This window comes from Pristis pectinata, chromosome 15 (genome assembly GCF_009764475.1).
Source record: "Pristis pectinata isolate sPriPec2 chromosome 15, sPriPec2.1.pri, whole genome shotgun sequence".
Classification (NCBI taxonomy): domain Eukaryota; kingdom Metazoa; phylum Chordata; class Chondrichthyes; order Rhinopristiformes; family Pristidae; genus Pristis; species Pristis pectinata.
The window spans coordinates 26,491,542-26,506,948 of NC_067419.1; the positions used below are offsets into that span (position 1 = coordinate 26,491,542).

At 39.0% G+C, this 15,407-nt stretch overlaps 2 protein-coding genes across 2 annotated transcripts in view; both read right to left on the reverse strand.

Moving 5' to 3' along the window:
- Positions 1 to 13,507: 13,507 nt before the first annotated feature.
- On the reverse strand, positions 13,508 to 15,234 carry LOC127578550 (uncharacterized). Its single transcript, XM_052030700.1, has 3 exons — positions 15,223 to 15,234; positions 14,728 to 14,899; positions 13,508 to 14,187 (listed from the first exon to the last, which is right to left on the reverse strand). Exons 1-3 carry the CDS (start codon positions 15,232 to 15,234, stop codon positions 13,508 to 13,510), a joined length of 864 nt encoding a protein of 287 aa, XP_051886660.1.
- ppp1r3ab (protein phosphatase 1, regulatory subunit 3Ab) overlaps positions 14,766 to 15,407 on the reverse strand; it is a 41,502-nt gene continuing 40,860 nt past the window's right edge. The window contains exon 5 of the mRNA XM_052030701.1: positions 14,766 to 14,899. The gene's annotated coding sequence lies outside the window, so the exon portion shown is untranslated. The remainder of the gene's footprint in view (positions 14,900 to 15,407) is intronic.

Sequence of the window (15,407 nt, forward strand, 5' to 3'; positions counted from 1 at the left end):
TCTTTGTTTGATTTTCTTCATGTCTGTCCCAGTCCCTTAATTTTAAACTATTTGCATGATTCATATGCTTTCCACAAGTTTTATGTTAGCTCTCAAAATTTGTTTGATTTTCTTCATGTCTGTCCCAGTCCCTTAATTTTAAACTATTTGCATGATTCATATGCTTTCCACAAGTTTTATGTTAGCTCTCAAATCATTTGTTATTGTTGTCTTGTTCAGTAAGTGAAATTCTTTTCCCATGTACCTGGCAATAAACTAAAGTCACTTTCGAATATCCTCCATTCTTCTTCTGTAGTTCACTGGATAATAGTTTGATCAGTTTGCTGTCATGAGTCTTGTTTCATCCTGATAATCTTGAGTCTAAATAATAGTTTTAACTTGCTTCTTATGTAACCAACATTGAAATTAATCCTATTTTAATCCCAGTAAAACAAACTTTTCCTTGCTGTTAGTTTGTTAACTAAGTCTTCCACATTAGTCATGATTAAACCTAGTAAGACCTGCCTACTTTTTACTTCCAGTACAGTCTGCTCCAAAAAACTATCTTCAATATATCCAAGAAATTTACTCCCTCTCTGCTTATGCTATTCTGCTCTTCTCAATCCATTGGAAAATTTAAAAGTCTCCCATTAAAACACTTCACTTTTGCTAAATATACTATATCACTTCACTTCTGCTAAATGGAGGCAACCCCAATTACGGTTTAAAATTCTCTATAATTCCTTAATTCTACCCAAAGAATTTCTATTAATTGCTTTCCTTTTTCAAATTTCCCTCACTAGTATTTTTATCTTTATCAAAACACTCCTCTTCCACCTTTTCCCTAATTTATTCAAAAGACCTTATAACCTGAAATATTTAATTACCAATTATGACCAGCTTGCAGCCATTTCTTTGTAATGGCCATCTAGCAAGCTGCCTTTGAACTTTTAATTTATTTCCTATAACTTGTGATCTTATAATCCTCTTATAAAACTCATACCAGCCCTTTACCCCAATGTTGTCCTTCTCATAAGATCTTATTTCTCATTTGTCACTTCTGCAATTCATTATTTTAGTGTACTGATCACCAATAGTATTTATATTATTATTCGTTTTTATACCATTTAAAAATTTAAATCAGCATTTTATTGTCATATCCAATTGATTTCTCTCATTCATTTATTATTTTTTTGCCACCCTATTTATCTTTTCTGCTTGTACCAGCCCAGTATTTTATGACTTGTCCTGATGGGATCTTTCTCTCTTGTCCCTGTGCTAATCCCTTGAAAATGAACCCTTCCTTCGTATACTACTGGCTATTGTACACCATTTTGAGCTTTATCCTGATGCCAGCTAACACTTACGTTAGCTAATAATCCTAAAATGGATAATTGAAGTCCTACAACCATCAGGTTCTTGAACCAACCAAGAGGGACATTGACGTTTGTGAGGATGGCGTATGACAGGCTGATACGCTAGGGCATGTCGATGTGAGGAAAGATGACGTGCTGAAACTATTGAAAAACATTAGGATAAATAAGCCACCGGGGCTGGATGGGATATATCCAAGGTTATTAGGGGAAGCAAGGGAAGAGAGTGCTGCGCCTTTGGTGATGATCTTTGCATCCTCACTGGCCATATGAGTAGTGCCAGATGATTGGAGGGTGGCAAATGTTGTTCCTTTGTTTAAAAAAGGGAGTAGGGATAACCCTGGGAATTACAGACCAGTGAGTCTTACTTCAGTGGTGGGCAAATTACTGGAGAAGATTCTTAGAGACAGGACTTAAGGGCATTTAGAGAAGCATAGGCTGATTTGGGACAGTCAGCATGGCTTTGTGAGGGGCAGATCGTGCCTCATGAGCCTGATTGAATTCTTTGAGGATGTGACAAAGCACATTGATAAAGGTAGAGCAGTGGATTTGGTGTACGTGGATTTTAGTAAGGTGTTTGATAAGGTTCCTCATGGAAGGCTTATTCAGAAAGTCAGGGAAACTTGGCTGTGTATATTCAGAATTGGCTCACCCATAGAAGACAGAAGGTGGTTGTAGATGGAGCATATTCTGTCTGGAGGTTGGTGATCAGTGGTGTCCTGCAGGGATCTGTTCTGGGACTCCTGCTCTTTGCGATTTTTATAAATAACTTGGATGAGGATGTGGAAGGGTGGGTTAGTAAGTTTGCAAATGACACAAAGGTTGGTGGTTTGGATAGTGTAGAAGGTTGCTATAGATTACAACAGGATATTGATAGGATGCAGAGTTGGGCTGAGAAGTGGCAGATGGAGTTCAACCCAGATAAGTGTGAAGTGCTACACTTTAGGAGATCGAATTTGAAGGCTGAATACAAGGTTAATGGCAGGACTCTTAGCAGTGTGGAGGAACAGAGGGATCTTGGGGTCCACGTCCATAGATCCCTCAAGGTTGCTGCACAGGTCGATAGGATTTTTAAGAAGTCGTATGGTGTGTTGGCCTACATTAGTCAGGGTATTGAGTTCAAGAGCTGCCAGGTAGTGTTGCAGCTCTATAGAACTCTGGTTAGACCACACTTGGAGTATTGTGTTCAGTTCTAGTCACCTCATTATAGGAAAGATATGGAAGTTTTAGAGAGGGTGCAGAGGAGATTTACCAGGATGTTGCCTGGATTGGAGAGCATGTCTTATGGGGATAGGTTGAGTGAACTCGGACTTTTCTCTTTGGAGCAAAGGAGGATGAGAGGTGACTTGATAGAGGTGTACAAGATGATAAGAGGGATAGATCAAGTGGACAGTCAGAGACTTTTTCCCAGGGCAAAAATGGCTAACACGAGGTGACATAATTTTAAGGTGATTGGAGGAAGGTATAAAGGGATGTCAGGGGTAAGTTTTTTTACACAGACAGTGGTGGATATGTGGAATGCACTGCCAGCAGAGGTTGTGGGGGCAGACACATTAGGGACATTTAAGAAACTCTTAGATAGACACATGAATGATAGAGAAATGGGTGGCTATGTGAGAGGGAAGGGTTAGATAGATCTTCGAGCAGGATAAAATGTCGGCACATCATGGGCTGAAGGCCTGTACTGTGCTGTAATGTTCTATGTTCTAATCTGCACAACCCTATTCCTACCTCAGCCACAGAACACTTACAGACCACCTCTTGCACTACCATGGACTTGACTCTGATTGTTTTCTTTCGCACTAATGTGTTGTTTTGTGCAGTCTTTGTTTCTTCACTGTCTGGTATACTTAATGAATAATTTATGTTTTTTGTGTTGTCTGAACCTATGTGCCTGTGATACAGCTGCAAGCAAGTTTGTCATTATACCAGTACCTCACCGTACTTGTGCACATGACAATAAACTTGACTTGACTCGACTTGACTTCTTGACACTGTCCTAGCTGGTTCTCTCCACTATTCTTCTTTATGTCAAGAGTCCCAAATGGATCTCCCCACTCTGTTTCCAGCTGTAGAATCTCCCACTTTCAGCCACATTAAGACAACCTTAATCAACCACCATATTCTTCAGGACTCTCACTCATGGCTGCAGAGGATGCTATTTATCACTTAATTATTGTATCCCTTGTAGATGCTATATTTTCATTCTGTATCTACATATTTGAACTGCCTCTTCTTCGAAGACATGTTTTAGTCCTCCCAGTCTCTTCACAGGTATCAGGCACATTGTACCCGTTGGACATAATTGTTACTTGCAGGATCTCTTCTATTTCCTCTTAGTTCCCCCTAATAGTCACAGTCTGACACTCCTGTAACAAAAATCAAACTGCTGGAGGAACTCAGTGGGTCGGGCAGCATCTGTTGGGGGGAAGGAATTGTCAACGTTTCGGGTCGAGACCCTCCATCAGAACATTCCTATACTTGTGTTTTCCTTTGTGGTTTGACTACACTCCTGAGAAAATTAACCAGAATGGTCTACTATCCTCTCCTATCACATTCTTCCTTCTTCAGCCCTTTGCCCCTTCCACCTATCACCACCCAGCTTCTCACATCACTCCCTTTTATTCCCCCCCTCCCTCACCTACCTGCCTTCCCTCTCTCACCTGGACTCACCTATCACCTGCCAGCTCGTGCTCCTCCCCCTTTCCCTACCCTTTTATTCTGGCTTCAGCCTCTCCTTTCCAGTCCTGATGAAGGTTCTCAACCCGAAACATCAACCGTTCTTTTCCCTCCATAGATGCTGGCTGACCCGCGGAGTTCCTCCAGCATTTAGTGTGTGTTGCTCCAGAATACTTCCCCCTCCCTTTTGTGTTGCTTCAACTGCAGTAACTTTCATGGTTTCAAAGAAGCAGGAGAACTTCATGGAATTTCAAACCTATTTTTTTAACAATGAAAATTCTAAAAGGAATTAAAATTAAAACAGTCAAGAGTTAGTGCCATGGTAATATTGCATAGTAAAATAACAGTGAAATGGAGTTTTAGTGTTTACACTAAAACTTTAGCATTTGCAGGGTATGCCTACAGTTCCTGCACTTCCCTTCAGGAGAGTTAATTGTTCCTGCTAAGGGCAGAGTAGACAAGGACCACAAAACACCATGATAGTTTTTACTGATGACAGCCACACATTTAAAAAGATTTGAGCCAGCTAACACTTTAATTCCAATCAGATAAAGTCTTTGTCCACTGGGAAAAATGGAAATATTACTGTTTGTAAATTGTTCTGAAGTTTGAAGTATGATTGAAGCCTAATACTGGGCAAGACATTGGTGTCAGAATATTGTCCCAATGCAAGGTTATTCAGTAAAAATTTTCCCCTGACATTCTGCAAAATTTTCAGTAAATTGAAAACGATCAAGAAGATCTGGAAATGACTGTCTGAGGCCAAGATGTTTCAACTGCTTGGAGCCAATCTTTTGTGGAACAAATTTCTAATTCTTATTGAATGGTATCTAATCATCTTGGGAACCCAGATCCAATCTAAGCAATGTTGATTTTTTTTCTTTTTTCTGGCATATGCTAAAGATTTTGAGATAAATGGGAATCTGGCTGTGTTAGCAATGTTTTATGGATGAATCCAGGAAAATTGAGCCCTATTCAAAAAAAAGACTTGCATTTTTAAAGCATTTTACTGACCTCAGGATGTCCAAAAGTGCTTTACAGTAAATTAAATACTTTATGAAGTGTAGTCACTGTTGTGAAGCATAAAATGTGACAGCGAATTTGCACACAGCAAGGTCCCACAAATAACACTGGGATAACGTAAGAACTCACCTGCTCCTCTTCAAATAGTGGCATGGTCTCTTCTACATCCACCTGAGAGGGCAGATGGCTCTTCCAAATGATGGTACCTCCAACAGTGCAGCACTCCTTCAGTGCTGAACCACAACTGACCCCACAAATGCCTTTAGCTCAAAGCTACACAGTAGACACCTCAAATAGTCTTGTGCTCATTTTGATTTAATTTGTTTTGAAAGTTGAATGTAAGCAAAAGAAATATGATAAACTACTCTTGAAAGTCACGTAGTTGACTCTTCCTGAAGAGAGGTTCATCTCTTTTAAAAAATACTGCACTTGCAACTACATAATGAGACACTTTGGGATTAAATCTAAATCCCTGTATGTATCATTTGAATATCCCTTATTCATTTAAATAACCTACTTTATCTTTTATTTATATATTTTTTCTATGAAACTATCAACCAAGTTGTTTGGAATTCATGTAATGAAATAAAGGTTGCATTTTTGGCAGGTCCTAAAAGACAAAAACTAATGTTAGCATAAATGGATCTCTGTTAGTTATTTAAAATTAAATATAGATTATGGTCCTCTGTTACAAAAAGATTTAGAAAAGGCTTATATATTTTTAAAATACTAAAACTCTTGTGTCTAGTATGCAATTCCTATGTGCCTCACTTTCCAATGTTACATTTTTGCAATATGATTTTTGCCATTATATTTTTGCTGTAACATTATTTTGATTAGTTTAAAGTTTAATAAAAAAGGCAGAAGTCTGGGTGAAGCATTATTGTGTATGTGGTAAATTGTTAAATTTTTCACCAAAGTAGGCTGAGAAAACTGAATTCAATAAATGAGGTTTTCTCTCTTGGATCAAAATAAAACGTAACACAGATTACTGTAAAACTGAAACTTGTTTTTAATATCCTGGCACAAATTAAGTCTGGTTTTTTGTATATGTCATTCTCATCTCAAACGCTGAACTCTTTGTGCCTTACAGTCAACCAATTCCAACCACATGGTGTTGCCCACAGCCCAAAAATAAATAAAAATAAAAAAAACTTAGGGGTCAGAAACTACATATCAAAACTAGAATCAAAACTAAAAACACTGCCAGGGAGAATCTACAAAAGATTATATTTGTTAATTCTTAATGAACAATTCAGAAAAAATAATTTGGTCACAAATTTTTCTCAGTAATTAATACTTGTACAATTTGGTGTAAGAAGTTGAGCAAAATAACAGTAAAAGTAATTTCACTAATAAAATGATTAAATGTAGGCATTAATTAATTAATATGTTTTTTGGTTGAAGATGTAAGCCTCAGCCTTTCTGATGAGGGCTATCATTAGACTTGATGGAGCAGACTTAGCTCTTTTCTACATATACGAAGCAGGTAGAGGGTTTTATTGGCCCTAAAAGTGAAGGTCTGGTTAGGATGAAAGCAAATGATAATTGGGGTGGCACTGTGAAAACCTCCCAAAAGGATAGTGTGAGATACTGAAGAGAAGCATTTTATCAATTAGCTAACTTGTGAAGCCTAAGCAGTCTGCCTAGGGGACAGGATCTGCCTTTAGCTAATAAAGTCACCAAAGAAGGCCAAGTTAGCAGGTTAAATCTTTCACTTTCAAGCCAACATATAAATAATTGCTGGACAATTCAATATGCCCCTGATAGTATTTGAGGGCAAGATATAGAAATATGGCCTTGCAACAAAATTTGAGCAAATGTAAAACTGCCAAAATTGTATTGCACTAGCACATTGTGTGTGCTTTAAGGGGCTTATGTTTCTATGACTTTTCACCAGATCTCTTCCATGTGTAGTTTTCAAGGCAAAACACATGTTTAAACCTCAAGGGAGTGGTGAGCAATGTAAAATTTAAAAAAAATAATAGCATGTAATTTTCTCTGTTTAACACAACAATAGAACATAGAACATTAGAGCACAGTACAGGCCCTTTGGCCCACAATGTTATGCCGACATTTTATCCTGCTCTGAGATCTATCTAACCCTTCCCTCCCACATAGCCTTCCATTTTTCTATCATTCATGTGTCTATTTAAGAGTCCCTTAAATGTCCCTAATGCATCTTCCCCCACAACCTCTGCAGGTAGTGCGTTCCACAAACCCACCACTCTCTGTGTAAAAAAAAAACTTACCCCTGACATCCCCCTTATACCTTGCCCCAATCACCTTAAAATTATGTCCCCTCGTGTGAGCCATTTTTGCCCTGGAAAAGGTCTCTGACTGTCCGCACGATTTATGCCTCTTATCATCTTGTACACCTCTATCAAGTCACCTCTCATCCTCCTTTGCTCCAAAGAGAAAAGCCCGAGCTTGATCACCTAAATTCATAAGACATGCTCTCAAATCCAGGCAGCATCCTGGTAAAGCTCCTCTGCACCCTCTCTAAAGCTTCCACATCCTTCCTATAATGAGACGACCAGAACTGAACACAATACTCCAAGTGTGATCTAACCAGAGTTTTATAGAACTACAACATTACCTGGTTGCTCTTGAACTCAATACCCTGACTTATGAAGGCCAACACACCATACGCCTTCTTAACAATCCGATCAACCTGCGCGGCAACCTTAAGGGATCTATGGACGTGGATCCCAAGATCCCTCTGTTCACACTACTAAGAGTCCTGCCATTAACCTTGTATTCAGCCTTCAAATTCGATCTTCCAAAGTGTATCACTTCATACTTTTCCGGGTTGAACTCCATCTACCACTTCTCAGCACAGGTCTGCATCCTATCAATGTCCTTTTGGAACCTATAGCAACCTTCTACACTGTCCACAACACCACCAACCTTTGTATCATCTGCAAACTTACTAACCCACTCTTCCATATCTTCATCCAAGTCATTTATAAAAATCACAAAGAGCAAGGATCCCAGAACAGATCCCTGCAGAACACCACTGGTCACCGACCTCCAGGCAGAATACTCTCTGTCTACAACCACCCTCTGTCTTCTATGGGTGAACCAATTCTGAATCCACACAGCCAAGTTTCCCTGGATCCCATGCCTCTTGACTTTCTGAATGAGCCTTCCATGAGGAACCTTATCAAATACCTTACTAAATGCCATGTACACCACATCCACTGCTCTACATTCATCGATGTGCTTTGTCACATCCTCAAAGAATTCAATCAGGCTCATGAGGCACAATCTGCCCCTCACAAAGCCATGCTGACTGTCCCTAATCAGCCTATGCTTCTCCAAATGTCCATAAATCCTGTCTCTAAGAATCTTCTCCAGTAATTTGCCCACCACTGAAGACTCACTGGTCTGTACTTCCCAGGGTTGTCCCAAAACCCTTTCTTGAACAAAGGAACAACATTTGCCACCCTCCAATCATCTGGCACTACACCTGTGGCCAGTGAGGATGCAAAGATCATCGCTAAAGGTGCAGCAATCTCTTCCCTCACTTCCTGTAAATACCTTGGATAAATCCCATCTGGCCCCGGTGACTTATCTATCCTAATGTTTTTCAAAAGTTCCAGCACCTCCTCTTTCCTCAAGTTGACATGCCTGAGCGTGTCAGCCTGTTGTATGCCATCCTCACAAACAATACTATAATCACCTGACAACCAAACAGATCTAAAGAGTGAAATCACAAAGAATCTTAACCAGTGTCTCTTGCAGCCACAATGATTATCTTGAATAATGCCTTGGCAATATGACATCATTCTGCAGCTGTAAAGTGTATTGATACTACTCCCACACATAGTGCCCTTCATAAGACAGATAAGAAAATTAAATAACCATTATTTCATGAATTAGCTTAAAAAAACGCCATACTTTGTGTACAGTATTTCAACCCACCATTGTGGTCAAACAGGAAGATTATAGAATTGAAAATATTGTTTTGAAATTCTTTATGTAGGCTGGATTCAGCTTTTTTTTGCATTATCTGTCACTTCACTGTTGTCAGTACATAAAAGTGACATCAGTTCATTGTGAAGTTATTGGTAAAGATTACATTTGACAATCCTAAAATTATCTACTTACCTGAAAAGCTGGCTTTCTTTATTATTTAGTATTGGGTTTCCCAAGTTTCATCATTTGTACAAAGGGTCGCAAAGGCAGAGCAGTTTAGTTTTCATTTTAAGAGAAATATTGGTGAAAGGTGCAATTTGTTGCTGTAACCCTGGCAACATTAACAAGTTCACTCATTGGGATTATTATTTTCATTTTGTAATTCTGATCAGGCAGCCTGGTGCTCATATTTCTGAAGCTGATGGCCCCTTATGTATGTAATAATATCATAGCAATTACAATCCAATGTCTTCTCCTGTATTACTTTATTATTAATTTTTATCAGTGTATTCCACACGGTCTAGAACTAAAGGTAGCTAGTTACTTCTGAAGCAAGTTGAGTGTTTATGAGGATGGAAGAGGAATGAAAACCCAAGAGCTGAAGCTGGCAGGACAGTGACCCACAAAGTTGACCGTACACCACAAGGGCCTCTGCTGACGAATTTCCCACAACAGCTTCAATGACGTGCAGGCTGACCTATTTATTTCTACCAGTTTCTCTAGCCAACTTCGTGGTTGAAATCCCTCATTCCTGGAACTGTTCTGGTAAATTTTCTCTGTGCTTCCTTTGGGACCTTCACATCCTTCCTAAGTTGTGTCCACCAGAATTCTTTGGGTTCTTTGGTGGCTGATGTGGGCCAGGATGTGTTTGAGGGAGCTGGGGAGGTTTCACCACTTACACCAGGCTTCTGTGTGCTCCCAACAAATGGATTGAGGTTCTCAATTGCCATCCTGAAATCTCTTTCTGTACTCAGAACAGTCAAGGTCCAGGGGTTCTTACAAGTCAATAGGGATGTTAGACATTTTGAAATAAGCTTTGAAAACATCTTTGAGTCATTTTCTCTGTCTTCACAATAATCATGATGGAACACAGGACAGTTTCTATTTCACAGGTTGGGTGTCAGGCAGGCAAATAATGTTGCCTGACCATTGAGAACTCTCAGTCGGCTCCAGTGATAGGGATGGAGTCTGGGACAGGACACTGATATTGATTCACCTACCCAAGGGGATCTGTAGGATTTTACTGAGGTACCTTTGGTCATTTCTCTCCGTGCTTTGATGTGCCTGCTGTAGGTAGTCCACTTCTCAGAAGCAGACAGGAGGGAAGAGATCACCACTGCCTGTTAGATGAGTTTTTGCTGGGTTTGAAGTCTTGACTTTCAAACACTCCATTCCTCAGTCAACAAAAGGCGATGCTAGTGTATAAAGCTGAAAGTGACTTTCAGTATTGATGTCTGCTTTCATAAAGATGTGGCTCTCAAGATATTGGAAGCATTTCAATTTTCCAGGTTCTCAATGCGTATATTTATTGTGAGAAGGTGGAGCTGTGCAGTGAGGGCAGGTTGGTAGATTGGTCTTGTAATGTAAGGCCCGGTCTCTTGTAAACTTGATAGAACAATGATGATGGATGCAAGACTCCAGTTATGGTCTAACTTACATGTTGTAGAGGTTCAATGCTGTGTACTCCATCTCTCTGTTAATGAAGCCCAAGATTCCCTGTTACTTTATTATCCAGTCTCTCATATGCCCTTCTACTTTCAAGGATTTATGTAGGTGCACACCCTTGTTCCCTTGGAACTGTGAGATTTTGAGCATAGAGGAACAGAGATATGTAGGCCTGTTGCTTGGAAATTTAACAGCACTAAATGCATTGTGTCAGAGAAACAGTTTTACACAAGAGAAAGCTTTTCCTTCCTGAGGTGTGCCAATGTATAGTGTGCAAAGGAAATCACATAAGTCTTAGGTGTCAGGTGGGAGATTGGCATGGGGAGAGACTTGGTGGGCAGAGGGGAGAGGGGAAGGGAGGTCACGGGTTGGGATAGGAGCACAGAACACCAGGTCTCGGAGCTTCTGCAGGAGTGGTCTGTGTGGCCCACTGCCTGTAAATGGAAACATGGAAAGCGGTGTACACATTTGATATCACTGTCCAGGCTCCTCCAGTTGCTATGAGGCAGCTGCACAATGGAACTGTGCACTTTGCAAACAATGTTGTAACTACCCAATTTTCATTCACTTTTTTTCCTAGAAATTGGACAGCACAGTGCACAAAATATATGGCTCTAAATGATCTAATTTCTCAGTATATGCCTCCAAATATACAGTAAAATGTACAATAGTTCTGATCTGCTCGTCCTCTTTCTGGAACCAGGTACTTCTTGTATTCATATAATCTGAAAAGGTGTGATCTACTTCCTCTTTTGCCAGAAACCTTTTACTTTGTGATTCCACAGACAGCTGGAAACCACTCAGGCTACGTCATGAACAAAGGAAAACCTATAAACCTGAACCCTAGGGCCGTCCTGAATGATGATTGAAAGACACCAAATATAAATATTATACACAAAATAAAAGTTTTCATTTGAATTTGTCATAACTTTAATGCTTGACATTTTAGAAAAGCAAAGCAGATTGCTACCCTTTAACTTCAAATGGGAAGAACATTTAATAACTAGAAGTATCCATTGGTGTTGGACTAACTAATAACAGAAACTTATGACAGCAAAAATAAAAGTTTGGTCTGAAATTACTGTCTAAAGTGTTACTTTGCATTTGTGAGAGAAAAAATGGTCATTTAATTACACCAAGAAACTTCTATGTAGTTTCTATTAAAAGTAAATGTCATTCAATCAATTTTTTTTTACCAAGTTAATGTTAGGAAAGATTATTTCTCCTAGGCAGTGTTATTTTGACATTTGTAAGTAAGACATTTCAAAAACATTGTTGTCAGATTCACTGCTGAACTTTGAGGCCTATAATAATATTTTGCACCACAATGGAAATTAAGGTTATTATTGTTTGTTTATTCTAAGAACACAATGCATTATAAAATATGTTTTGAATATGTGATTAATTCTGTTTTGTAATAATGTCAGAAATGTTACTAATCATTTTGTTGATGTGTGAAATGGAAGATGTGTGCATTCAGAAAAGCAACGGTTATCTCAGTATTCAAATGGTTAACTATCCCGAAAACCAATTTCAATCCTTCATAAAGTACAAATGCTGCCTTTCCTTACATCTTTCAATCAAAGTTCAAGTTCCTTTATCAGTCTTTTTTGACAGAATCACCGTTTGCTTCACCTTCACAATACAACCAATACAATGAAAAAAGATATAGTGCAAAACACCCTATAAAATCATAATGATAAATAGTAACAAGAAACACAACAAACAAAACAAAATAGCAAACTTTCCATACTGTGCTTTTCAAAGCAATTTCATTTGCAAATGGCTCACTATTCAGTTGTGAATCAATACTGTCAACATCACTGTCACAAGCTTCACCCACCTGCTCAACCTTGTGTGCTCTGTCACTACATTCTTTGGACTTTAACTGTTTTGAATTTGGATGGATATCATTTATAACATCAGTGCTTGTTTCCTTCCCATCATCCTCTTTAACTGGTGTACTAATCAACCTGACTGGATCTAAACATTTGTTGTTGTTACTCAGCTCAGAATTCTGTGGCGATGTGCACACTCTATTTTTCTTCCCTTTAGTTTCACTTAAAGTGTAAATGGTTGAGCCTGGTCTTGTATTAACTTTAGATTTTGCTGCATGTTGATTTGTGCTCCTATTTGTTGGTAAACGTTGAGTGTCATGAAACATTCCTACCTTTTCAAAATAATGGGCACCCATTGATTCAGAAAACATATCACCTGTTTCTCTCTCACTCTCCACAACAATTTCATTATTTATCTCACAACTATTCTTATCAGCCTTCTCACATTCTGCACTCATACCATGGGCTGCTTCTTCTCCTGCTGTCAGTTCAGGAGTATGTACAGTTTCAGTTGCCAGTTGAGGTACAACTGTGACATTACATATCTGGGTAAATTTCACAGGTTCGTCAGTTTTGCAGTAAAAATTGTTTTTTATGCTAGACGTTTCTTCTTCCTCAAGATCCATTTTTCCTAGCTGTAAAGACTCCTTAACATCTGACACACTGTAATTACGTGTGTAGTCAATTTCTGAAATATTGCAGTTGTGTGTAACCTTTACACTCTTCACATTCTCAATGCCCTTCTCCTTGTAATGCCCCTCCTCCCCTGGGAGCTCTGTAAGGTTAATGGCCATTTGCCTTCCAGCCTCTGTGTGCACTTGTTTGATTTCACAATTTTTAAATCCAAAAATATTTTCAGGAATTTTTTCACTTGTCCCCAGTGATTTCATGAGATAATCTTTTTCTGCTTCTTCCTGAAGATCAGGAACCACCTTCACTAAATTGGCCATATCTGGATGTACAGCATCTTCTGAAAGTAGTGGAGATGTCCATGTATGTAGACTTACTCTGGGAGTTGTTTTCTTTCCTCTATGTTTTTCTGAGTGGCATTATATGCAACCTTTTCGTTTGCACATGCATTGTGCTAGTTTCGGTTATGAGTTCACCAAGCTGTGAACACTTTTGTATTGTGTCATCGTAACATGGATTTTTTGAAGGCTCTCCATGCTTTGATGTTAAATTCAAAACTGTGGTCACTTTCTGCTGTGAAGTTCTGCACCATCTGGATAATGCCTTTGCTTTTTGTGATTCAAATGTGAAAGTTCTTCCTTCATCTCCAGTAATTTCAAACAAAGCTGCTTCAATTGCTTCCTTTACCATTGTATCAGCTAACATATGTGATGGAACGCTAATAGACTGCTCTGCAATTTGTATGGCTCCTACTTTATCTTCCTTTTCTTCATCAGCAACATCTTTGCCTGTTGAATCATTCCCTGGAATTTGTATCATAGACGGAATCATTTTGCCAGTTCTGTTAGCTGGATTTTGGTCTTGTGCACTTTCTGCCTCCTTGTTCTGTGAATAAGGTTTCTTGGAAAAGTCTTCTGGCTTTATAGCTTCCAAATTTTCAGCGTCAGTGTAACATTGGGACAGCCCCCGTGGGTCATTTATACTTGCACTGAATACTTGTATTTCCTCTGATGGGACTGATCCATGAAGCGAAGAACTGATTCTCTCTGGCTCAAATTCGGGGTTAGTGTTGGTGCATACTGCAGAAACAGGGAAGGATACAGATGCACTGATTAATGATGCGTCACCAATCAAATAAATATCTTCACCACTTTTATCTTCAGAGTCTGTGGAATTTTGTACTAAGTCTGTAGGATTTGATGTGTTAGTAGCGAGCTTACCACATCTGCCTATAGCATCCTGAATGATTCCTGAGTTATCTTGCATATCATTAGCAGAGGTGCTGTGTGGGTTGTTTCCCAAAGGTCTATTAATTTCTGGTTCAGATTTAGTTAATGTATCAAATACATGCGATGTAGTGGTTTCATTCGTTTTCTGAGAGAAAGGAAGATTATCTTCATGCTGTAAATGTGCTCCATTTATAGCAAACAATTCTGAAGACTGGGTCATTATGTTGTTAGTGCTTGTTGCAACATTTGCACTATCTGTTGTTTCCGTTCTACTTATATATCTACTATGACCCTGTGTTTTGAGATCAGGAGTGTTTCTGTTACTTGCTGAAGGGAATCCAACCCATTCAAATTCTTCTGCTTGCTTTACCTTGTTCTCTGTGTACTTACTTGTGCTTGCAAAATTGATATGTTCTTCTAGGTCTTTCTGCTGATTGACTGGTGATTCACTGGTGATTATAGCTGCATTCTTCTCATTCTCTTCTCTGACATTATGGCGTAATCCTTCCAATTGTGTTAAATTAGTTTCTTGGCCTCTTGGGTTTGTCAGTGGTGGACGTATCTGCAAAAAATAAATCAATCAATGGCAACATTACATGCATACATTTATACCTTCATCAAAAATAACTGCACACACTTAGTGATCACTCTCATTTAGTAAATACTCAAACACTGCCCTGAAAATAAAAGCCCCATTAAATAAGCCAACTAATCACACTCATCAGTGGTGATATCAATGTACTAAAATTATTTAAACCTGTTCCCAGCCCAAGAAGATGAATGCCCAGATTTTGCTATTATAATGATGGGCAACACATTGATGATGAGTGGCATTGCAGATAGTGCAGCTGCTTCACAGCTCTGGTACCAGGGTTCACTTCTGACCTTTAGTGCCATTGATAATGAGTTTGTACATTCTCCCTGTGACCACGTGGGTCTCCTCCAAAGTCTCAAGAACATGCTGGTCGGTTGATTAGCTATTGTAAATTACCTCTATTGTAGGTAGCTGGTGGGAGAGTTAAGGCATGTTACTAGGTACGTAAGAGAGAAAATAAGCTACGGGGAAATAA